The sequence below is a fragment of the Lichenostomus cassidix genome, chromosome 3 (genome assembly GCF_008360975.1).
Source record: "Lichenostomus cassidix isolate B80296 chromosome 3, HeHo_3.0, whole genome shotgun sequence".
Taxonomy (NCBI): Eukaryota; Metazoa; Chordata; class Aves; order Passeriformes; family Meliphagidae; genus Lichenostomus; species Lichenostomus cassidix.
In genome coordinates this window covers 68,253,803-68,279,182 of record NC_139483.1, presented here as the reverse complement: position 1 = coordinate 68,279,182, position 25,380 = coordinate 68,253,803, and the positions used below count along the sequence as shown (strand labels likewise).

Genomic DNA, 25,380 nt, shown 5'->3' with positions numbered 1-25,380 from the left:
TCAATTACAAGATGGAGAACAGACACAATGAAAAATGCAGCTGCTTTGCATGGCTTCCTGTGGTGCTTTATGATGGCCCTGCTCCTTCCATGCAAATTTTATCCCAACAAGTGCCCTCACAGACCCATGTGCAAGCAGAGCTCCTACAGTCCTCCTTTCCACTGTACTGTGGGGAAACCCTGTCTCTGCTCTGTGTAGCAGAGGAACCCCCTGTGCTGACCTTGTTGCAGAGAAAATGCTGCCTCCTGGGGAGATGAAGGAGATTTAGGCAATGCAGCACTAAACAGAGGCTCAGGGCCTCAATCCAACCTGGCCTTGAACACTTCCAGGGATGGAGCATCCACAGTTTCTCTGGGCAGCCTGTTTCAGTCCCTCACCATTCTCACAGTAAAGAATTTCTTCCTAGTATCTCATCTAAACCTGACTAGCCCAGGCTGCCCAGCCCATGCTGCTTCTGGGGAGCTATTAATTGCACACACCCACAAACACCCTCTCGCCTACACCCACATCTCCTGTCTTGTCTGAAGGAAGAATAATGTTTTGCCAAACCTCAGTGTCTGGGGAGATCCAGTGAGGATGGTGTCAGGGACATGGGCATTGGAATTTTGTGGGGAGGGAGATGCTCAGAGTGTAACAGCAACAGTAAAAACTCCGGTTGTGGAGTTGCCTTCTATCGTATACAGCCTTGCCGTGCAAAAGTAAATGCAAATGTACATGCAAATTAAAATGCAAATGCAAGCGCAAATGCCAGGCCTCCTGGGCTGCACTCGCTCAGTGCTACAGAAATCCCTTGACCTCTCGGAAACATTCAGCTTCCTGCAAATGTCCTAGTGGAGAGGAAAGAAAAACACTGCTTTTCAGTCTGGGCTCCTGCCTTTCCTCCCCCATGTGTAAGAGTGGCAGCTGGATTTCTTTGTACAAAAAGATGATTTCTGCACCGTGTGCACAGCCCTCTCCCGGCTTTGGTGTGCAAAACGCACGCTTAGGGTATTCTTGGTGAACAAGTGATTCAAAAATCATAATTGTGGACACTAAAACACCTTTCTCTTACCTATCAGCACGTATCTGCCATTAAACTAAATGCATGAGAGACAGTGTGCTCCCCAAACACCCACAGTGTTGTTAATAAAAGAAAAGGAAAAATAATTTAAGTCAGGAGGAAGCCTGCCGGTGAAATGAAGGCTCATGCCCATAATTTACATCTTTCTTTTTTTCTAAACTAGCTTTTGCAATGCCCTAGTAAGGCCCCAGGGCAGCTTTCCAGCCACTGATTGCAGATGGGGCTGCAGGCATGTTCCAGCTCCATGGGGGCTGTGTGGGGCCCAGAATGCGAGCAAGAAGGAAGCTCAGGAGTGCCATCCATCTGGGAGCCCAGTGGTGCTCAGGGCAGGTGCCCTGCAGGACCACCACCATCCCTGGATGCATCTACCCCATGCCACAGCCCCTCCAGGCTTTGCCCCACACAGCCAAGCACCAAGGCTGGGACCTTGCTGGTCCCAGAGGGTTTCAAGCTAGGAGAAATATTTCTGCAAGTAGCAAAGCAAACCACTTAGCAGTCACAACTCATTTAGGTTTATACTCATGGATGGAGGTGGCAGATTGGAATCCAGGCTGACTGTGCTACAGCTAATAATATATATCTTAGGTTTATGCAAACATAACATGCTGGCCCAAAATTCCTCTGCTGGGGCACCTCAACACAGTGGTTCTCACCCAAACATGTCCTCTATAGCCACTGGGAAAATACCACAAGGAAGCTTGCTGCCTCCCTCTGGAAAGGTCCCACAGGGGCCTGGAGTTCACTATCACACACAGCACAGCACCAAAAAAACAGTCACTTTGTCAGCTCTTTTAAATCTTGAGCCCAAGGTGATCAAGCAGCCTACCTGCCTCCATCCGTCTGTTTTCATACCCCTCCGGGCTTTCCGTCACGGCGCTGTGCTGCTGGAAAGGCTGGTCGCTGAAGAGATTGTCACACAGGAGGCTGCGACAGAGCTTCTTCAGGAAGCGCAGGACATACCCAATGCTGTTCACTACCAGCAGGCTCTGGAGGTGCTGCTTCCCCTCAAAAGAAGCTGAAACTGGAAAGCAAAAACAGGAGCAACTTAATACCCATGGTTGCCTGGCAGGAGGAAGAATGAGAGATGGGGAAATAATTTTACTAAAGTATTTGTATGTCTCAAAATATTTTGCAAAATTACCCTACCTGATGCACACAACAAACTGGAGGAGCTTAAGGAGCTGAGTTTGTGTGGCCCAAATCATCTTCCCCCAGGGGAACTGAAAGATGCTGACTGGCATGGCCAGCAGTGCAAGGTTTTCTAATATATGCATCCGTCTGAAAACTGTATTGTGTGATTAAAAGGAGCCAATTATGAGCCTGGTCTAAGGAAGGGGAAAGAAAGAGATCTGCACTGACCACTAATAGTGATGGGCTATTAGGCTGACTTCAGCAGTACCCAAGGTTTTAAAAGATAATGGGGAGATAAGAATTAAAGACATGGTTGTGAATGAATGAAAGTTACTGGGGTTGTAGTGAAGAGAGAAGTAGCAGCTTTATCGTTGATCTTTATTTACTGAGTTAATTGCATTTATGGCTAAGGGAAGGTTGGCAGTTGTGGTCTATCCTGAATTCAGTAAAGTAGGAGAAATCTTTCATTAAACTGGCAATTACTGCATATGAAAGGTGGATCAAGAAATGACTACAGGGTCTGCTGGCAGGAGACCCCAAGTTCCAGAGAGAAACCAGCAGCAGTGTGTGCTGGCACAAAAAGATTTTGTGGATGCTGTGGACGGCAGACATTATCAGTGGACAAGAGGACTGGGAGATTGCACAGAAAGGATTGACCAACTTTGACTTCTGTGATACTAAAAATGAGTGAAAAAATCTACAAAGTAAGCAGAAATCCATAACTCTTTGAGGAGACTCAATACAACCTGATGGGAGAAGAAATGACGATACAAGCTCATCAGATACCCATAAAACAGCAAGGTGACACAGTCATGAAAAACTCAGATATATTTCCAGAAAGTGTGGGAAAAAAAACATTTCCAGGAGAGAAAATGGAGTGTTAAAGCCGCTATACAAAGTTCTGGAGAAACCTGAGATGAATTGATGGCCATCATTCTGGTCATCCCGGCTGAAGAAGGGTGAATTCACACCTGAAGAAGTGCAGAGGCAGACCACATCGATGTTTGGGGAACAGAAATTTCCCCTGTGGCACTGCAGCCATCACCATCCTGCTGTGTGGGAATGTGGCAACACACTTGCATTCCTTTCACTGGTCCAGTGACCTTCCTCACCTGAAAGGAGCTGTGTGCTTCAGCCTAGCAGAATTAGGGTGGCTCTCTTAGAAATACATCTAAGGGCAAGAACAGAGCAATTAAAATTCATGGGTAAACCTGTCAGGGGACATATTTAGCCAGGAATCAAAAAGGACATAAAGTCGCAGCCATGGGAGAGGTGGAGTGGTCAAAACAGACCCACCAGGATCAGTTGTAGTAGGACACATTCAGTTTCAAGAGGTTTGCAGGGAGGACTACATGATATGGCTGCCTGAACTCCTCCACCTGGAAGGTTTTTTCCCAATCCTACAGTCTCCCATAATTACTAGCAAGTAAAAATTGCAACATTAGACTTATAATTCTGAGGATAACTTCAGAGATTTCCTGTTGGCCTGAGGTGCTGTGAGGGATCATCATGCACAGCTGGTTGAGCATCTGTGAGCCAAGCCATGGGAAGATTGGAAAGCCCCTGACAAAACTTATCTGCACTGCTAGGAGTGAGGTGCAATTGCAGAGCCATGCCATGACTAGCAGGCCATTCACCCCTCTTTGATGACTAGAAAAAGCATGAAATTGGGAGAAATATTGACCAGGTGCTTTTAGTTCAGGTGAAGCTGAAGCTGAGCCAGCTCAGAGGAACTGAGACCAAGGAGTTTGGCAGGCTTAGTGCACAATATTACTCTCCTGATTGCAATGAAAATCATATACGCAGCAGAACTAGGAAAAATGAAGCTTTGCACTGAATTGCTTCAGTCTTGTGTTTCTGTGAACAAGTCTGGATCATTCTCAGAGCATTTCTGATGGCCCTTAGGGAAGGCACACCTGTGATTACAGAGAACTCGAGGAGAGGGAAGAAGCACAATTTATATGCTGCACAGAGGGCCAGAGCTTGGGCTCCCACACAAGAAGGTCCCAGTGGCACAACTGAGCATCTGCAGTCCCTGCAAAACTGATTGGACTTGCAATCCTTGGCTTTGTGTTTGTGCTTGACTCATCTGCAGCAGCTCATTGGAGAATGCTGTTCCCATATTCTCATCATTGTTTTATTCCCACTGCATTCCCATAAGCCAAAACAATGCTGTGACACAAAACTGTGGCTGCAATAGAAGAAAAGTTCATGTTCATGCTGAAAACCAGGCCAGGGGATTCATTGTGGGACATGGGAGGCTCATCAGGACACAGCAAGAAGTGTCCCTGAGGGAAGATGAGAAGCTCCTGGGAAGTTCCCCTTGATCTTGGATTCTCTCTGATATATTTGTGTAATCCTGCTGCATGGAGAATTGTCTTGGGACTTTTGCAATTCCTGCAGCAGAGAGCAGGTTTGGCTCATGAACTGCAGGCAGGTGACACACCAAGAGCTAAACTCCATTAAATTTGTGCTTTTGAGAACCATAGGATCACAGACAATGGTTTTGGCTGGAAGGGACCTTTGAAGGTCACTTAGTCTAACCCTCCTGCAATGACCAGGGACATCTTTGGCTAGATCACATTGCTCTGAGGCCCATCCAACCTGGCCTTGAACATTTTCAAGAATGGGGCATCCACTACCTCTCTGGGCAACCTGTTCCAGAGTTTTGCCACACTCATCACATGAGGCTTGAGGTGGCAATGTGTGTCGTGAAGTGGGCTGGCAATGCTTTTATTCTTGAATGTCTGCATGGAAACCTCAGCTCCCAGCCCTGGTCTCAGCGCTGCTCCAATGAGAGGTAAGAGGCAGACTCTGGAGTGCATGTTCCTCCCCTGAATCACCACTGCAGTACCCCTTACCCCTTCTTTCATCTGACACCAAGGCGATTCCTGCAGCAGCTCAAAATACAAAGGCATAAGTGACACTCAAAGTTGGTTGCCATCCCACTGATGGGAACAGGACATCCAGGGCAGTCAAGATTGGGGAACAAGTTAAGACTTCAAGCACTTCCCAATTGGCCACAAACCCCTTACAAAGATGCTTTACCTGACACCATCTCGCCTCCGTAGCCCTGCCTGATGAGGGAGAAGACCACCTTTTGCTGGAGTGCACAGTCGATGCAGGCTTGCACTGCCTGCTGCAGGGCCGTCGATGGTCGCTCCGGGCCGAAGTGCTCCGGCAGCTGCTGCACCTTTTTTCTGTCAAGGTACGGCCCCAGGTTCGCTTGTTTGTTGACATAAATGCAGACTGTGGACACAAAATCCCAACCAGGTTATTACAAAACAGTCCTGAGAGCATCCTAGGAAATGCTAGCATTCTACATTTCTATTTATTTCCCAAGTTCTTCCTTCACTGGTGAATTGTTGTTGTTAACTATGGCCGAGCCAGACTTCCTCCTGCTGATGACCCATTGCCAAAGCAAAGCAGGCTGAGCTTAGGCCTGTCTCAGTGTCACAGACTAGGATAACCTATATGCATCTAAAAAAGCTCCTGTGTGTGCCTGGGATCTGCTCTCTTGAGTCTATCATGTCCATGCAACTTGTGACCAGAAAAGATGCCCTGGGAGTGCAGGACAGTAACTACCAGAGGTGATTTCATAGCAAGGAGGGAATGCCAGCCTGAGGTATGTTTTCAGATTGTTTATTTTCTTTCCTCCATGCATTTTCAGACTGGTTCATTGAGAGCCACTGTGAGAAACACTGCTCTGAGATGAGTTTGGGAAAGACTTTGGATCCTTGCTTCTACTGACCCTAATGTACGTGTAATTTCTGGAGGGCTATGCTGCACTGAGCTGCACAGTGCCACAGCAGAGACTCTGGTCTTTGGGAGCTTCCTAACCCTCCATGTGCAACCTAGCACTCTGCAAGCTGCATCAACTTGAGGGAAACTCTACATGGTGTGCAGTGCTACATTTTGGGATTGCAACAACGTGGATTTGCCACACAGGGGTCTGCGAGACTGTGTGCCCCAGCCTTTCCACAGCCAAGCCCTGCATGCTCTCATAAGCTGCAAAGGCAGTTTTTCTACATTCCATCCAGCAATACCCAAAAAAAAATGAGTGTTCTCCTCGCTACCATGAACTTATTTTAAGCTTGGCTGAGGCTAACTGCATCTCAGGGAAAGCAGGGATAGCACTGCAGTAACTAAGGGCGACTAAGACACAGCCTAGAGTCAGGCTAAAGTGAGACATATTATAATAGCTGCCTGAGTGTGCTCGAGCTGTCATCTCTCAAACAATATAACATTATCTTCTGACAGAAATCAGATATGTGACAAAAAAACCCCATCAAGCAGAGTGGAGGACATGATGACAGCTGTGTAAAGTTGGAAATAATTTACAGTTTGTATCACCATAATGAAAATCTAGTGCAACTGTCACAGTGCACTCTGCTCCCCCATCTCGCAGGGAGCAGCAGAAGGGGCTCAGGCAGTACATCCTGGGTAAACAGGAGGATAATAGCAATCATACTTATCATTATACCACTTTACACCTTCCAAGTGCCAAACAAACAAAGGGATAGTGCACTGAAATACAGCAGCAGCATGAAGGAATTGCAGGGGGACAGAGTGCAGAGTGCAGCTTTCCCAGAGTGCCACACCTTGACAAATCTGCAGAATGTGGCTTGTGCGTGACAATCCACTGCTTTTGTGGGGGCTCCTCTGTGGGGGCTCCTCTGCAGCCTGCAGGCAGTGTGCTGAGTTCCCCACCGGGGAGCCAGGGTCCCTACAATCTTTTTGAAGCAGAGAGGGAGGTAAAAGCTGGCTTGAGCTCCCCTTCATCTCCTGCAAACCCTGCTCTGGTGGGAACCTGCACACACTGTTGGGAAGATGCTGGGAGAAAGGTGCCAATGGCATGAAGATGGGCAGATAGAGGTGTGGGGCACTGCATCCACTGAGGCTGAAATGACCCACAGAGCCTCTGCCTTTGCAGCCACCTTGGCAATCTGGCTGGGCTGGTGGTCTGTGCCTCCCTCTCCTGCTCCAAAAGCAGCCCTGGGCACACCTCTCAGGGCAGTTCTATCCACTCAGCTGGTGTCTGCCAAGTGCTTTGCAGACTTTGCATGTGAAGGGATAAACGAGAATAAAATGTATTAGTGTCATTGTTGCTACGTTTAGTATCATTCTGCCACCAGAGCAGATGGAAAACTTCTCCTCTGTGCATCCCAGCTAAGAAATAATGGGATTTATGTGTTGTGTTTAGATTCTAATGTTATCTAATCCACTTCTCTGCTGAAATGTCAGGGTAAATCAGCTGTCTTGTTGATTTTCTTCTCATTCACATCAGCTTAAAAGCCTTGACCTATGTTACTTCTGGTAATATAAGCAAAAAGAAAGAGTAGGGCTGTGTTTTTTGACTACATTTGGAAATGACCACGCCTGCTGCTGTGATAAGGCATTGGGGGTTTTATCCTGGTAGCCCTGCCTACAGTCAGACCATGGCTCCTCCATTCTTCTCCCCACAGCTGTAACAGATGCTTCATATTCACACAGGGATTTAGTCTGGTCATTGCAACGTATTAGATGGGGTGAATGTTAGGTATAAAATGGAGCATTCATGGGTTTTTGATGCTCACATTTCAAGAGGAATGGAGCTGACATCTCCACTAAACTCAACACATGGCAGTCAAAATATAGTCTTGCAGGGCATCTCTGCTCCTTGTCACTGGTCACCAGACTAATCTGCAAACACCCCATTTTCATGAGCCCCTCCTGTTCTGGAAAGCACAGCATCTGGCTGTGACATCTGGCTGTCAGCCCATGGCTCCTGCTCACCCCTTGGTCAAGGAGCACTTGAGGCTGAGTACCTGTGAGAGCCTGTGGGGTGTCTGAGTTGGGTATCGTAGCTGCATCCTGGGGGATTGAACTGATATCCGGCTCTGGAGTGCTTCTCGGCGGAGAGATTGCTAAAGGAGTCATCAGGACACGAGATTTCAGCTGCAAAAAATAACGAAAGTATACACAAGATATTCCAATTTTATTCTATGTATGTCACGCCCCATGAACTCCCTCTCATTAGCAATCTGCTATTGCATCACTTTCTCCAGGCCAGAAGATCCATCCTTCTCCCAGGAGGATGCTGGAGCCTGAAGCCTGACTGATTTGCAGCAGACAGCAACGCCTTAAGCTACACGATGCAAATATTATGCCACCCACTGGGTAGTTATTTACACCTGAGCAAATTGAGTCTAACACTCCAACAAATCAGTGCAATGGCATTTTACGACCCATTTCGTGTGGGTGTAAACAATGCTCCACAACTCAGAAACATGGGGTCTTTAACTGCATCATAATTTAGGGCTAAATTCTGCTCTTGGTTGCAGGGGTGTAAATTTTGTGTAAATCCAGTGGCACCAAGAGACTGCTCTGGGCTGACACCCATGTAAATAAGCTCACACCATGGTCCAGAGTGTGTTATTACCAGCTAGTAAATACAAACTGCTGCACTGTTGCACCCAGTGATCTTTGTGACCTGCAGCCCATCTTGGAGAGGGGAAACGTGATGGGAATTTATGGTGCAATATCATTATGTCTTTATGCTGGCAACATCTCACCAGTCAAGTGATGATCAGATCCTCATATTTAAAAAGGACTGATGTGATTGATGTGACCTGAAGGTACCACTCTTGTTTTTCCTTTTGCTAAGAAAGGAAATAGGGGGAAAGCAGTGAGCCAAATACGCAGCTTGCTGGTTTATATATTTACATGTACTACACCAAAGTGTTCTTCTGGCAGGTATTTTTTCCTTTTGTTGCTTTTCAGTGAACAATGTACAAAGTATATTTCAAGTAGAAATTAAGTCAGACCACTGCCTACAAACCAAATCTTGAGCAATCCGTGGTGGAGAGTAGAAGTCGTTTTGGGTGAAGATTCATGATGTCCATGATTATGAATTACAAACATTTAAAATTATGGTCACTGTTTCAGTATAATGGTAAAACCAGAAAGCTGGGAGAAAGGAAAACAAAGTATGTAGGACTTAGGGACATCTAGGTGAGTTTTTACCACCACCTCCTCTGGGGAAGGCTAAATCCCTTTGTTTTCAGTCTGAAAGAGGGTGAAAATGTTCAATAAATGCTTCTGAGACAAGCTGTGGATTTGACATCCTGCTGTATGGCAGTTGTAGATTATGAGGGACCCTGAGCTGGCCCTTGGCTAGTGCCATTTCTCACTTGCCTGTGTTGTCCTATTTTTGTAGAGCTGTCTTGGCTGCAGATTGAGATCAAGAATGACCAGCAGCAAAGTGCTGTCAGTTTGTTTTCAAAGAATCACTGACTATGCTGAGCTGGAAGGGACCCACAATGCTCATCAAGGTCCTGCACAGAACCATCCGCAAGAGTCACACCATGTGCCCAAGAGCATTGTCCAAACACTTCTTGAACTCTGTCAGGCTTGATGCTGTGACCACTTCCCTGGGGAGCTGTTCCAGTGCCCAACCACCCTCTGGGTGAAGAAACTTTTTCTAATATCCAACATAAACCTCCCCCAAAAAAACTTCAGGCCATTCCCTTGGCTCTTTCCAGAGAGAAGAGATCAGTGCCTGCCCCTCCTCTTCCCCACACAAGGAAGTTGTAACTGCAATAGAATCAGAAAATCATTCAGGTTGGAAAAGACCTCTAAGATCATCGAGTCCAATCATTCCCTATCATTGCCAAGACCACTACTAAACTATGCCCCTAAACACCTACATGTTTTTTGAACACTTCCAGGGACAGCGATCACACCTCTTCCCTTGTTCCAATGCTTGACCACCCTTTTAGTGAAGAATTTTTTCCAAACTAATCTAAACCAATCCAATCTACACCTCCCCTAGCACAACTTGAGGCCATTTCCTTTTTCCCAGTTGCTGGTTGCCTGGGAGAAGAGACCAACCCCACCTGGCTACAATCTCCTTTCAGGTGTCTGTAGAGAGTGATAAGGTCACCCCTGAGCCTCCTTTTCTCCAGGCTAAAGAGTGAAGGTCCCAGCTGCTGCTCATAAGACCGATACTTCAGACCCTTCACAGATTTGTTGTCCTTCCCTGGACAGGTTCTAGCAACTTATATATGCTCTCACACATATATTTCTCTATCTGCATACTATTTTTGAGACAGTACACCTGATGAATTCTGCTTCACTTGCATGTTGGGTCCTTAATATCCTTACTGACTCACACTCCTCTGGTCCCAAACAGAGGCACACAAGTGCCCTCTTCAGCCCCCAAGCTCCATGAGTGTGTGCTGCCCCACCAACACTGTGCACTGCCCCACCAGCACCATCAGACCTCTTTCTCCTCCTAGATCCTGGAAGCCCAGACAGGTTTACGTTCAAGAGCAAATAAACAGAGGGCAAGGCTTGTGTAAACTCTGTAGTGTGGAAGTGCCGTCTTGGCAGTTTCATGTTTTAGTGAACAATTTACTGCAAAATTAATTGCAACAAAATGTGCTCTACAGCCTCTTGGTACAGATAAATGTCATTTAATTAGGGGTGGTAGAGATCTGGCCTTTGTTAGATCAAAATAAAACAATGCCTGATTAGTGCAAGAGACAGTGCACTAAGAAAACACAGCTTTTCTACCTCCTGGCCATTGAAACCCTGAGTAGTCCCTGAATATCATGAAGTGTAAATCTCAAAGTATTGAATTTAAAGATGTCTTTTCTTGGACTGAGTCTTCCCTCTCAAAAAGCCAACCCAACCAACCAGCTGACTGACTGAGAGCTTGCCAGTAGAAAGCACATATGCATGAGAGTCAAAAAAAGCAGCAAAGAAGAGAGAAAGAGAAAGAGCAAAGGAGACAGAGGAAATCTGTCAGAGCACTTTGGGAAATCCTTGTGGTAAGGCATTTGAATCAGCTTTTGACTATCAAATGTCATAAGTTTTAATATGCACAGCATGCAACGTAAAAGAAGTGGTTGCTTTAAAATAAGATCTACAACCAACCCCCCACTCTTACCATGGAAAAGAGATCAGAGAAAGCTGGTCAGGGATTTAGGGTAGGAAATAAGTGTGCCTACTTTACCAAAGTCACCGTGCATTAGATGCAGAGAAAGAGGGCTTTTGTGCCATCGATGCTGGCTACAAGTTTGTTTGAGTATGCAGTGGCTGTGGATGGGGAAGACTTTGCTTCATCCTGGAGTTTTTGTTACAGTCTGCACACCTCTTCAGAGCAGTCAGGATTCATCTAACTGGTAGTTCTGTCATCCCACACCAAAAAAAAATGAAAGAGGGTGAAGAACATTTGCCAGGCAACTTGTTTTTAATTTTGAAGAAGCTCTCTGCCAGCTTGTACAGTAAAATACATGGAAAAGAAACACGATGAACCACAATACAATCTTCCCCTGCAGTTTTCTGAAACAACTTAGATACAGGTTCTCATTTTTATGTCTCCCTGCTCCCCTGTACCAGTTGTCCCTTGTCCTGAAAAAACAATTGCTAGAAAAGGCTGGGGTTGACCCCATCCCCATGGGCCTTTTTCCTTCCAGACAGGAGGGCAGAGGCATATCTTGGCAATGAGAGCTTTTGCTGCTGGAGAGAGAACAATCTCCAGCCCCTGCAAATGTGCAGTAAGGTGAGTGTCTGAGCCTTACTGCACATTGGAAGCCATGTGGACTTCTGATGGCTGGACAGAAGGTTGCCATGAAACCTACACCAGGGAAGCACAGAGCTTCTGAGCACATGTTTTGGGGACCATGGCTCTGTGCATTTGGCTGTGAGTGAGAAGGCTCAGCATAACACAAGCCCAGTCACTGGGGGTGAGATGGGGAGTCAGCTAGCAAAGGGAAAACACAGTCCAAGGTCTTTCCCACCTTTTCTTCTTGTGTCATGCAATAACCTTTTGCACAGCAAATGATGCAAGCATTTGATGCACTCAGCCTCCTACATCCCATCAGCATTTCACAGTGAATGAGGCAGGTAACCTTGGCAGGAGTGTATACAACCTTGAAATCCAAGGCTGTATCATGGGACAGGTGAATAAACAGGACACTTTAAGGTTGTCTGTGCAATCTCATTCCAAATGTGTCCAAATCCTGACTGCTTATTTGTCATCATTAGTATTGACTTCTCAGGCACCAGGGAATGGTAAATGCCCCATAATGGAAATTGTCACTCCACACGTGTGACTCTCACTGCCCACCCCGCCTGGTAGGAGCTGTGCAAGGCCCTGGCTGATCTGGGCTGGGGTCACCTCCCTAGGTGGGAGCTGCTTTGGTTGCACAGAGGGACAAACTGCCCTCAAGTTGCCCAGAGGTCCCATGGCTTTGTTGCCCTCTGGGAGGGACTTGGTGGCCTTTGCTGCAGTGCTGCCCCGTGTGCATGTCCCTCCAATGCCCTCTAACACAGAGAATCCCTGCAGGATTCTAACAACCCCTTCCCTTGTGCAGGCTTTCCAGGCAGCTCTTCAGGGCTGTTTTCACTCACAGCCAGAGAAATAAAACCCATCCATCTACTAACCTCCCCCCCGGCTGCCAGAATAGGCTTTTTCCCAGAGATTTTGACAATCAGAAAGAATATTGTGTTTTGGGGAAATGTAACATTTTATGGCAAATAGCTCCACATAAGGTACAAAACAGTTTTTGGAAAAACAGCTGATGAAATTTTATAGCCAAAGCTGTGAAAAAATAAACAGGATAGCAAGGAAAATACTTCTCTTGGTGATGAAGTGTGATGAAATGTCATTTCAGGAAGACATAGATATTCGCTCTAGTATCAATGAAAACAGGCAATGGGTCACCTGTCTATAAAGTGCATGTGATTAAAAATGTCTGTTATTCACATCTCAGTCAAAATAAATTTAAATCTAGGCTGTAAATTCCTAGTTTCCTAAAAATTCAGAAGTATTTTTCCATCTGTTCTGTAATAATTCAGCTATCTGGTTGCTATAAAGAACTTGGTCGTCTGCCATTTGGGCAGGGAGTCATTTTTTAAAATGCATTTAAGTCTCATGGTATCTGAAAGTCATACAATTATCAAGCTAATTAAATCAAGCCAGAATTCCCCATCAAAAGATGTAATCTTTGACTCACACTGGGGAAGTGTTTTTGATGGAGAGGGGTTCCCTTCAGCTGAGCACACAGCGTACAAAGGCACCTCACGGAAAACATCGCTTTGGCGTACGAATCCTTCAGCGCACATCAACAGCATCAGGCCAGATGCCACAGATGTGCAGCTCCTGAGTGTCAGCTCCATCCACCTAAGCCATTGGTTATAAAAGGATGGCTTTTGATGTGCCACGCTCACCAAGAAAGAACATCATCACAGATCCACTGCCAAAGGAGGGATGCTGTTGCCTACTCGCTAAGTGCCTGGGGACAAGGAGGAGTGTGTGGTACCCAGCCAGGGAAAAAACTTCCCTTTGGAAGAAGAGGGGGACAGAGCAACCAAATGCTTGGCCATGTAGGTCCAAAGCACAGTGTCACTGCAGCATTTCCAGGAACTGAAGTCTCCCACTTCTCCCATTTATAGATATGTGGTTGTTGATGAAAGAGTTTTTCCAGGTGGGTGGGTATATTTGGGGTAGAACAGAACATAATCCCCAGCTTTTTTTTTTTTTTGTTCAAAATACAAATCAAATATAAATGCAGTAAGGGTCACCAAGACAAGCAGGGACAGAAGGGATGGGGTTTGACAAAACCCTGTATACAAGGTCATTGTGGTATTTGGCTAATCACTCAATCACCTCAAAGACTCAATTTCAGCACATCTACAAGTATTATTATCCAGACTTGGATGGCTTTGGTCTAAAGAGTCTACAAGTCACTCAGCTTTACTGAAAATAACTAAATTACTTGAAATAAATAAGTATAATAAATAATAAACATGTTATAACAAATACCTCAAGTAAAGCAATTCAGATGTTTCCATCCTGGAGTTTTATCCTGATATGGAAGTGAAAAATAAAAAGTATTTCCATATCCCACATTTTACAAAACACTTGAGCATTTGCCCCAGTCTTAGCTTGGACCTCTATTTTGGAGTCCTGCTATAAAATTCATGTTTATTCCCAAAAGGGACACCTGAGACTGCTGCCAGGTTGGCTCTGCTTGGCCACTGCTGTTACACCATTCCCATTACGAAAGTGAAAGCTTTTCAAATGGGAAACTGCAGCTGGAACTGTCCCTTGGTCATGCAAGGTGTGTTTGCAGCACACATGGAAATGTGCTCCCATAGCAGAGAGGAGTATGGATGAAGACAGGAGAGCATGGAAAGACACAGGAGAGGGCAGAGGATAAGGAGAAAGCATAAGGACTGAGGGACTGGCAGCTACTGCAGAAGTTGTTTTACAGGGCCGTGTGGAGAATTAGGGAATTCTAGAGGTGAGATGCTGAGGGGTGGAGAAGAGGGCTTGCCTGGAAAGGAGAGAGGAGGCTAGATGGATGGAGGTTAGGGGATAGGAGGAAGAAGGTCTGGCAGGAGAGGAAAAGCAAAGATGAGGGTAACCTGCTCTAGATTAAGCTCAAATCCAAGGATCAGAGGAACCAAACAATTGGTCCCTGTGTCCAAAACTCAGCCAGCAGCACCGTGCATGGGATCTTGTTGCCTCCCATGAACCAGGAGAAACCAAGGGAAGAGACAGGCAACACCTTGGCCAAGACCTTCTCCAGGGAAGGCAGGGTCAGCCTTGTGCACACCCTGATTGTTTTATTCACTTTTCTGTCTTGACACCAGGAACTTAAGCAGCTCTTATTTTCTAACAGTCAGCACTTTGCCCTCCTTGTGTAACAGCCTGCATGTCTGTACCCACCCTTGTGAAAAACAAGGAACAGGCACAGCAAACATGTACAGTGCCCTGAGCTGGCTGGGGACAAAGACATTAACAGAGCAATCTACTGACCACAAGACCCCTCACTACGATGTAGCTCAATTTCACTCCCCAGAATAAATTCTCCTCCCCCCAGCATCACAGTCCCATTTTTGCCTGGTGTGAAGCATCAGAGTGGCACTGCATGCAGTGAGGCATCACTGAGCTCACTGCAGGTGGTGTGGTGGGAGAGACTCAGCCCTCTGGCAGCATTGGAGGGGCTTAAGGCACCAGGGGTTCCTGTCTTTCTTTATTTCTTCCTTTGCCCCAGAGTTGCACAGAGAGCTGGGCAGTGAGCAGACAAATAAAGTGAAATCTAATTATTTTTCTGAAATGCCCCTCTTTTCTTTTTTCCTTTGAAAATTGACTTTCCCCCCCTCCTTTTATTTCCATTCTCCCGTATTCCTTTCCTTCTCTTCAGTTTGTTCAATTTCTAATCATTGTTAGTGAGAGAAGAAAAAAGTGACAAATGAGAAACACTTCTCTGAAGGTGTGCAGCCATCCCAACCAACACTGTGGGAGACAAGTTATTTTCAAACAGACCAAATTAAAATTGTTTTAAACTTTGAAAAATATATATGGTGTGGTTCTTGGAGTGTCCTGTGCAGGACCAGGAGTTGGGCTCAGTGATCCTAAAGGATCCCCTCCAACTTAGCACATTCTATGATTCTGTGATTTTTTCACCAGCTCGGGTAGAAGAGAAACTTTTTTTTTTTTAAATTTTTTTTTTTTTAATTGCTCTGCCCCAGGCTTGCACAGCTTTGCTTCAGTTCTTGCATTTCAGCTAATGTTCTAGGAGAAAATGTATGAAAACCAGCAGGAGTTGGAGAAGGAATGTGAAAGTGATGCATCTACCTTGTGGCCAGGTTTTCTCCCTCTCTTCTTTGGGATCTTCATGACGGGCAGAGCCCCGGCTGGTGCCGAGAATAGGTTGTGAACAGCCATTTTAATGGGCGCTGGCTGGAGCGGGGGCCGCCCTCGCTTCCTCCCTGCCATCCTGGGGGACTGCATCTCCCCGGCAGCCAGGCTGGGGTCCAGGCACGGCGGGTGGCTCATCTGCCCTGGGAGAGAAAAAGCAAACAAACACCAATTATTTATTCAATTTTCATTTTAATTTTTGTTTTTAATCTGAAGGAGTTTTTCTCAATTCTGTCATTTTCCCTGTTACCGCTGATCAGAGTGGCAAGAAACACACCACAGATGTGTGATCCTGGGTGGATTCACCTGACCACAGCTGGTTCAGCTTCTCCAAAGCTGGACAAAGCCCTGATCATTGCCATTCCCCTCTCCTGACCATGAGTACAGTAGATGGTGAGAGGGAGAGGGAAATTGCCCAGCTTTTCCTCTCTGCAATCTTGTAACATCTGTTACCAAGCATGGTAGTAGTGAGCTTTTGGATTTACTCCATTAACACAGTTACTTCCCCACAACTCCATGCAGCTGCTGAAGTTGAGCAGGGGTAATGGAGTACAATCTGGGCCATTTTCTTCTGTCCAGATTTTAATAAAGAAAACAAATATACAGCCATACACAGAGTACCAAGGGAATAGATGGCATTCGTCACAGCTTCTAGTAAGAGTCACCTACTAGCAAAGGTTAATTAAAAAAAACCAACAACAACTGTAGAAATATGTTTTCAATGTTGGTTTGTCGAGACATTTGATTTCCTGCAAGTGGGCAGACTGGTGGTCCCAGTCCTGCCTGCATATATTGCTAGATATAAAGGACTAAGCAATTCTCATACTTTTATGATAAGCCTTGCAATGGCTAATGTTTTCAAATTCATGCTCCCTCAGGTCAGTGATAATGGAAGACTCCCTGCTTTCTGAATTTTTTACATAGCAGGCTCATAGCTTTCTCAGCAACGGGGAAAACTTAAAGATGTGGTTCAAGAGCATCCTCTACATAAAGCAAATAAAGGTTTGTTTATTACTACAAACAAATACAATTTTTTACAGAATCTGTAAACCATAAAATCTACACATTTCTCAGAGCACTTCAAATTTCACAATTTCAGAACCCAGTGTGATCAGAGCTGGCATTGCTGGGAATGAAATTGGGGTTGCTCACTCACATAGTGGGAAGGGTACCACTTGGTAAGGGCTTCTGGTGACAAGTATATGCAGCAGGGGGCTTCTTTGTTTCAAAGGCAAATAAGTTATGCCTAGTTAAAACTTTGTAAGCATGACTAACCAAAAAGAAACACACTTTTCTGGTCTTATCCCCTCTGTAGTTTACACAATCTCCCGTAGGATAAAGAAGTAGGGGGCTCCCAGCCCGACCCTCCAGTAAATGTATTTATTTGCAATATGCTAACACTGTGTGGTTTTAATAATGCTAGGGGTATCTGCTCTGTTCAGACAGATCCACTAAATATGGTGGCACTTATAGATTGACTATAAAATTTCCAGTCTTCAACCCCACCTGCCTAAAACTCTCATGCAAATACTGAATGTCAAACATCAGAGCAGAGCAAACTTGCAGTACCTGATTTACCATGTTGTCCAGAGCCACTGTGGCTGCACTCATTCTCCAGGCATGCTCAGCCAGCTCGGGAACCCCATGAAAGCCTGCCACAGGGCTCTTTTTTTACCAGAGAAAAGTCTCAGAGAGTGTCCTTTCAGGACTAAAAGCATCAGGCTTGCCACATCAGGGGTTAAATGGAAAGGCCCAGTCTATCCTGAGCATCACTGCTTTCCTTCTCTCTTCAGCAGTGTTCATTTTCCTCCCTGTAGTGCTTTCTGACAGACATCCTCAGTGTCTCTTCCACCTCCCAAAACAAAACATTCCCAGGATCTTACATTACAGGCTGTCTGCAGGCAGGGAGGTCAGCAGGGAAAGGAAATGCAACAATTACACTGGATTTGGCACCAAAACACACTGAAAGCCCAGCGCTTCAAGCTCTGCATTTTGGTCTGCTTAACATAAAACCTAGCAAGATGAACCTTTGCAGAGGAGCTTGGCAGAGGCTGAGGAAGACAAGCCCAGCCCAGGTTTGCTCCCTGCTTGGGAAAGGGAGTGGTTCCTGCAGAAGGGGCCACTGGTGGCCATGGGTCTGTGAGAGAGAGGCTGTGCACCTGCACTGAGCACCACACTGCATTGCCTGTGTCATATTCTCCTCTGGTGGTACAAGTAGCTCGTGACACCTCAGCAACTCTGAGTTATCAGTTCCTAAAGCAAAAGAGGTCCTGACCCAGGGCACTTCTTTGGCTGAAATGTCTTTTTGCAGCTGGTGAGGTATTAAATACCTGGTGGTCAGGAAATTGCTAAACATTAGCAATCACAGGTTTTTGTCCTGTTTCTCCACTCCCAACACTTGTGGCACTGTGCAAAACCTCTTAGAGCCCTTCCAAAACCTCTTAGAGCTCTTCAGCACATGCACTGACACACAAGACCCAGATGAACTGTGCACAAAAGGATATCAGTGTAGCGTACTTGAATTTATATAGCAAAGGCATTGTCAACTTCAGTATACACGCTGTTGTTAATACCTTTAATTACAAGCCCAACCATGACTTGATTCTCCTTCCTTGTGTGCTAAGGGAACTGTGAGTGCCTTTGGCAGCATTTTCTGTCACACTGCTGCAGATCCCCAGCAGCAGGGGAGGGCAGCAGACATGCAAATACTGCCTCTGCCTGACAGTGCGGGGTGACAGCACGACCTTCCCTGACAGCCAGGAGGAGGCACTGGGGCAGGCTGGAAAAAAATGCAGTCAAATTGCAGGTTGGCCAGAGGGGTCAGAGGGACACAGAGGTTTGTCTGATTGCCCCCCAACAAAGTCAGGATGTTACCTTGGAATGACTTTCCTAGGGCAGCTCTGACTGCTGCCACAGCCCGAGCTTGACCTGCAGCTCAGTGCTGGAAAGCTTGGTGGGTTCAAGGCAAGTTATGAGAGTTGGATGAAATTTAAGGGCAAATTCAAGGAAGCAAATTATAGGCTACTGATAAAGGCACCACCTCAGTTCAGGAAATCACTGTAGTACAAATAGCCCGGGCGAATGCTTTGGGGGGGAAATCAGTATATGTTTGCCCTGTCCTTGCACTTTCCCAAAGGCATTAGCTTTGGATGGCCAAGGATGGTGCAGGTTCAGTCTGACCTGGGTCTACCACTTTTGTATTCTCAGTTTAAAAATAACAGCAGGAAACTACATTTATGGCTTCTCGTCACTTAATGTGGGGCTAGGCACAGGGTAACCTCTCCCTACTTGTCTCTCAAACACTGTCATCTGGAAATATAATTTCCAACCCTGCCTTCCACATTGCGCTCTCAGATCCCAGAGAGGAGGCAGCAGGGAAACACCTCTCCCCACCTTGACACCTGGGCAAGCATTGCAGGAAGGGTGAAGTCTCATCCCCTCTGGCAGCAGAGGTTCTGCTGTGACCTCAGAGGATCCTGAGGAGCACCCAGTGCACAGCAGTCTGCCCCCGTGGGATGCCAGGGGTGGAGAGAAAACATTCCCTAGGCCAACACTGGTGAGCTGTAGGATGTTTCTAAGAGCCCATGCTTTGCACCATCCATGCCTTGCACCATGTGTTGGTGGATATGCTGTACAATTAGCAATGCAGATTACTGTGCTGGAAACTACAGCTGAGAGCAGAGGGAGCTGCAGTGCATTTCATCCCAAGCTGAGTGTTTTTGATGGACTGCAAAGATCCATTCTTAATAAAAATAAATGTCTGCAGTAAATGCAGCTTTTAACCTGCACTCCAGTAACTGCAAGGATTGAAGGTAAAAATACCACATTAAATTTTATGTTGGTAATTCCACGGGATGATCATTTAAACTTGGTTTATACCAGGTCTCTTGCGAACCTGTGCCTGGACTGGCACAGGGATGACACATAGGGAAGGAACAGGCAATTCCTGCTGTAAGCCAAAGGAAGATGCAGGGATGCAGTCAAGTAGAAAATGTGCCCATTCCACAGCAGCTGAAGGAGATTACCCTTCCTTCCCCTTACACCCATTGCTCCCAGCTGCAGAAAGACTCTGACCCAGGAGTGCCTGTCAGGGTTTGCAGCCCTGCCTCCAACTCTTGACTCCCCCAGAGCTTCCTGTCTCACAGATCTACATATCCAACAGCTGTGTGTGGAAAAGAGGTAAACTTGTGATCTTGTCTGTCTTTTCTTCTGATATTGTTCAGGAAAGCACATTTGTGGGGGAATATCACCTTGTTAAACAAGAGGGAGGGGATACTTTCCACTCAGTAACATGACTATTTTTCCCTCTTCCTCTGTGCACAGCAGGGCAGCCCTTTGACTGTGACCGCTCAGAGATGATGGTCTGAGGAGTAGGTGAGCAAAAAGAAAAGCACTGTCAGATCTGGAAGCCAAGCTTTATACCTGCCTGCTCCTCCTGGGGAGAATTCAGGGACATGACACATTACGCATCTCTTCATCGTGAATACCAAAGTAGCACCGCAGAGCACATGAAAGGTAAGAGTTTAGTGAAGCAGACAGTAGGAATTTTTACTAATAAAAGCATTGAGCCAATATTGTCTGCATGTCTGAATGTGATTGCCTAATGACCTCTCATGGTGAACACCCATTTCACCATTGCTCAAAGAAAGGTCAGGATAATTTTGATCTGTGGCCCAAAGTTCTTTTACAGTGATTTGCAAACCTCTTCTCTTTTCTTGCCTATTGCTTTGGGGATTGAAATGAGAAGCTGCTTCTCTGAGAGACTGTCTCGCTGATTTTGTCCCCAAGAAGAGTGTTTCTGTATAAAATTCTTGAGACTCTCCATCTAACACGATATAAGTAGACAGGCCTGTTTTCCCAAATCAATCATTCAAGAAAAGAAACAACACAAATATCTGTGCTGGATATGGGAACCAAAAATGGGATTCATCCCACCTAATTTCAAAACCCCAGTTTATCTTCACCTCAGTACAGGAGCCTCTGGTCATTTTAATGTGATACCCTATGTCACATCTGCCAGAATATCTTACACACCTCAGGTCATCTGAGGCACTTCATGACTGTTTTAGACAAGCAGACTTAGCTGTAGGGAGTAATTCAGTAACAGATTAGGACACCTGAATGTCTACATTCAGACACACAGACACAGGTGTCTCAATGGGTGCTGGATGCCTGACCTGCCATGGTGCCAGTGGAGATGTGGCCAATATGGTTGAAGGTATGAAGTCATTCAGCTATCCAGATTTAAATGTAGTTTGTTGTGGCTTCAGTGGCTCTAGGGTCCACTGATCAGGTCCAGTTTGTCCATTCCTTGTAGATGTCTGTATTTAGGTATCTTAAACCAGAATTTATCTCATTCCTAAAAGTTGGGTTTGACTTGTCTATTTTATACCTTACACTAGGGTGAGGTTTATCATATCCTATGTGTGCTTGCTTCTTCTGATTATAAAATTAGTCCAGAAAAACAAATGTCTAGATATCTACAATGCCCATGTGAATCCCACGTGTTCTCTCATGCCAATGTGCAGTGGTCAGTTCTCTGTGTTGTCCTGTATTCCTGGTTAATAGTACATTGCATTGCAGAGGAAAGAACTGCCTTTTTGGGAGCAAAAATCCAAGCTTCCTGGGTAAGAGGGGTGAATGTGTTTATGTTCTGGACTGTAAAGTCATGGATTTCTAATGAGCTGTAGTCTCTTGTTAGAGGTGGTAGCCCTAAATGATCATCTCCTTGCAGCACAGAAGAAATTTAACTCTCCTTGATAGAACTGAAACTAGTTGCATCATCCAAAACAATAGATACTGGCATCCATCACTGTGTGGACCTTCCTTGCCCTGGAGCCACCATGTCAGCCAGAGGCACTGTGGGAGATGACAATTTTCCTTCAGTGACATCACTTTGTGACTGAGATATGCATGGCAAGAAGCTGGTTTGTTTATTTAGTCTACTTTCCTGCAGAGTAAGGGTTCATGTGTTCACAGACTCATGCTCTCCTTCAGTCCTCACATGACTTTAGAGCTTGTTGACTTGTTTCAAACAGACCTCATGGAGCACAAGAGCAATGGGTACAAAGGCTTGCAGGTGTAGTGGAAATGTGTAAGAGACAGACATGTGAGACCTCAGTTGTGCTCTTAACAGACAATGACTGCAGAATACACAGTATAAAAGTTTCCATGCTGGGAAAAAATCTTGTGAGACATTACAGACTCTCAGACACCAGAATCAGGCAGTTACAGGTCACCAATGTCATCAGTCTATAGACAACCAAGCATCCTTCTCTCCTCTGCTCAGGAAACTAGCTAGGGCTGTTCTTTTAAATGCTGTGACAGACTTTGTGTCCTGCCCCATGGGAGATGAAGGAGGTGCAGCAACCAGTCTGGGCATGGGTGGCACTCTGCTGCTTGGCTTTCACGTCTTGGAAAATGGCACATTTCTTTTTGCAGCTGTTTTCAGCTCTTTCCACCTGTATGTCTCCAGCATGTGCTGAAGGTTACCCTCCAATAGCAACTGCATAGCACTTTACAAAATAATTTGTCAGAGGATCCAAATCAAACTGAGTTAAAGCAAGGACACACCTTTTCACTCTTGCAAATGTGTCTCAGTGCAGCAAAACCCCAGCAATGATTCTGCCACAGGTGCTTTTCTGGCTGCTCCTGGCTCAGGATTGGCAGAAGGCATCCTGCAGCAGGCTTGCTCTTCAGGTGCTGAGTGCAGGTCCTGCTATTTTCAGTTGCTGCCCTGGGATGGGAAAGGACTGGACATCATGCAAGCAGTGTCTGTGCTGTATCCTGCCCTCTTCTCCCTCTCACCATCTGGCTGCCTTAATGAAGAGACAGGGAGCTGATAGGAAAAAACGCAGGATTCTTCAAAATCCAGACAAAAAGTATTGATGGTGTCTGTGCCTTTTGTTGTTATTAAGAGCAAAAGAAAGGGAAAATGGTTCCTAGTGTCTTCTTAGAGCCTGATTATTTTTTTTTAAGTTAAATTCATCAGCAGTGACAGTACTGTCCTTGAGGAGGTGTTCTTTTGAAGGATAGCACCCTGGTGACAGCAGGTAGAGCAGTAGCTGCATGCCCCTTCTCACTCAGGTTTGCTTAATGAGCCAGAAGAACTTGAAAACCCTGGCGAGAATGGGACCCCCAGGAGCAGCTGAGGCCAGCCTCGCCTCCTGATCTTACCTTTCTTCATTTGGCCTGACGTTTTTGTTGCAGATGAGAAGCCTGTAGCAGGGAGTTGGGGGAATGAAACTTTATGGAGAGTGAGAGAGCACAGGCAGAGCACCAAAGGAAAGATGTGAAAAATGGATGCGGCAAGGCCATGTGAGTGGCAGGGGTCACTCTGCTGGGGTCGTCAAGCCAAATGTGCACAAAAAAGGGACAAAGCAAAGGCAATCCCTTCCTTCTCTGTCTCTCTTATGTGGAGCTAGTAGCCCCACTTATGATATTGCAGAGAAACAAGAAGAAAAACAGTGCCTGGACTTAGTGTCCACCTTTGGTGAGCTGCAGGAGTGGGTGGGGTTACACTTGCAGCTCTTTGCCTCAGGCTGTGGTTTACCATTTGCAAGACAAGGTCCCAAAAAATAACTTGGATCCTGCCTCTCACTACCCTGAGACAGCCTGCCTCAGCTTCTGTGTATGCACAGATGCCATTTTATTTTGCTAAAAGACCTTCTTAAAATCCCCTGTCCTGAAATCCTGAGGGTGGTAAAATGAAGTGGACTGCTGGGCAACCTGTCCAGGAGCTGTACAAAACTCCCTTGGAGGTCTTGAAGAGGCAGTATGGAGAGCTAAGGCTGAGGGCTGAGTGTTATAATTTTGGTATTTATTATACAAGTAGATGTTCCTGCAGACTTTCAAGCTGTGCTTGCCCAGCTTTCCTATCAGCCTATCTTCACTTCATCTCCTCACCTTCCCCACCTCATCAGAGCATCCTCCCCTTGGTGCTGACAGGCTGCAAAGTCTCCAAAGGAGATAGGTTCTCTCCCTCACTGCCTCCACAGCCATTATAATCCTGCTTAGGTGGCTCATGAGACTCTGCATCCTTTCCCAGCATCCCTCCAGAACTTAGGGAGGCGTAATGAAGGGCTGTTCCCTTTCTAGGCTGCAATCAGCTTCCAACTTTCTTCTCTGCTACCTTGCCTCTACCATATGCAGTCTGGGACCAAGTGACTTTTCCAGTGACTGGGAGGACTGTAACGCAGAGCACATAATTCTTCTCTCCCTGACCTACCAGGTGTGATTTCCAACCCCGAGATGCTCCAATTTCCTCAGCTCCAAATGCTGGAGGTTCCAAAATGCCCAGTATGTCTGACATTAATTAATTAATTATATGACACTGGAACAAATCTTTCTGATTTGTAAATATGTGGATGTTCAACCTATAAAACTGAGGCTGTGATTCGGAACCAGCAATTTAATTTAAACTGAGTTTTGTATTTTAGCAGGTCCTGTTTCACGTGTTCAGCCAAGTTGAAATACCCAGGTTTCTGATCACACACCTTGCCAGTGTAATTTACAAGTTGCTTTCCAGAAGTCCTCTCCTGCCATTAGTTACCAGGGAACTTGTGCAATAAACAAACTAACCCTCCTGAACCACAGGCACACAAAGCAATATCTTATTTATTTACAACCTTTAGACCAGCAAAGAAAGCACCAATCTATCTTTCTAATTCAGTTAGTTCCTTTCTCATCTTCTCTGTCTTGTGCAGAAGCCAGAAGCTTTAATCACTTGGTCTTGTGTAAATCATGTGACATTGTCCCACATGACATCCTTACCACTACACTTGAGAGGCAGGAAGTTGGTAGATGGACCACTCAGTGACTATGGAATTAGCTGGACATTGAAACTCAGAAAGTTACGGTCAATAGCTCGATGTCCATGTGGAGATAAGTGAAGACTGCAATTCTCAGGGGTGGGTGTTGAGATGGTCAGTATTTAACATCTTTGTTGGTGACACTGAAGCGAGATTGAGGGCACCCTCACCAAATTTGCCAATGACACCAAGCTGTGCAGTGCAGTGGACACACTGGAGGGAAGGGATGTCATCCAGTGGGACCTTGGGAGGCTTGAGAGGTGGGACTGTGTGAACCTCATGAAGTTCAACAAGGCCAAGTGCAAGGTTCTGCACCTTGGCTGGGGCAATTCAAAACACACACACAGGATGAGAATGGATTCAGAGCAGCCCTGAAAAGGACCTGGAGGTGTTGGTTGACAAGAAGCTCAGCACGATTTGGCAGTGTGCGCTCACATCCCAGAAAACCAACTCTATCCTGGGCTCATCCAGAGCAGCATGACCAGCAGGGTGAGGAAGGTGATTCTGTCCGTCTGCTCTGCTCTGGTGAGACCCACCTGGAGTGCTGCACCCAGCTCTGGGGATCCCAACATAACAATGTGGACCTGTTGGAGAAAGTCCAGAGAAGGGTCACAAAGATGACCACAGGGCTGGAGCACCTCTCCTAAGGAGATAGGGTGAGGGAGTTCAGTCTGGAGAAGAGA

General features: G+C 46.0%; 1 protein-coding gene across 1 annotated transcript in view; it reads right to left on the bottom strand.

Moving 5' to 3' along the window:
• SCML4 (Scm polycomb group protein like 4) overlaps positions 1-25,380 on the bottom strand; it is a 66,649-nt gene that overhangs the window by 27,902 nt on the left and 13,367 nt on the right. Inside the window, exons 3-6 of the mRNA XM_085056216.1 lie at positions 15,825-16,030; positions 7,999-8,128; positions 5,240-5,440; positions 1,887-2,081 (exon numbers count right to left, since the gene is read on the bottom strand). Of these exons, the coding sequence (XP_084912342.1) occupies positions 1,887-2,081; positions 5,240-5,440; positions 7,999-8,128; positions 15,825-16,025 (727 nt within the window). The 5' untranslated portion in view covers positions 16,026-16,030. The remainder of the gene's footprint in view (positions 1-1,886; positions 2,082-5,239; positions 5,441-7,998; positions 8,129-15,824; positions 16,031-25,380) is intronic.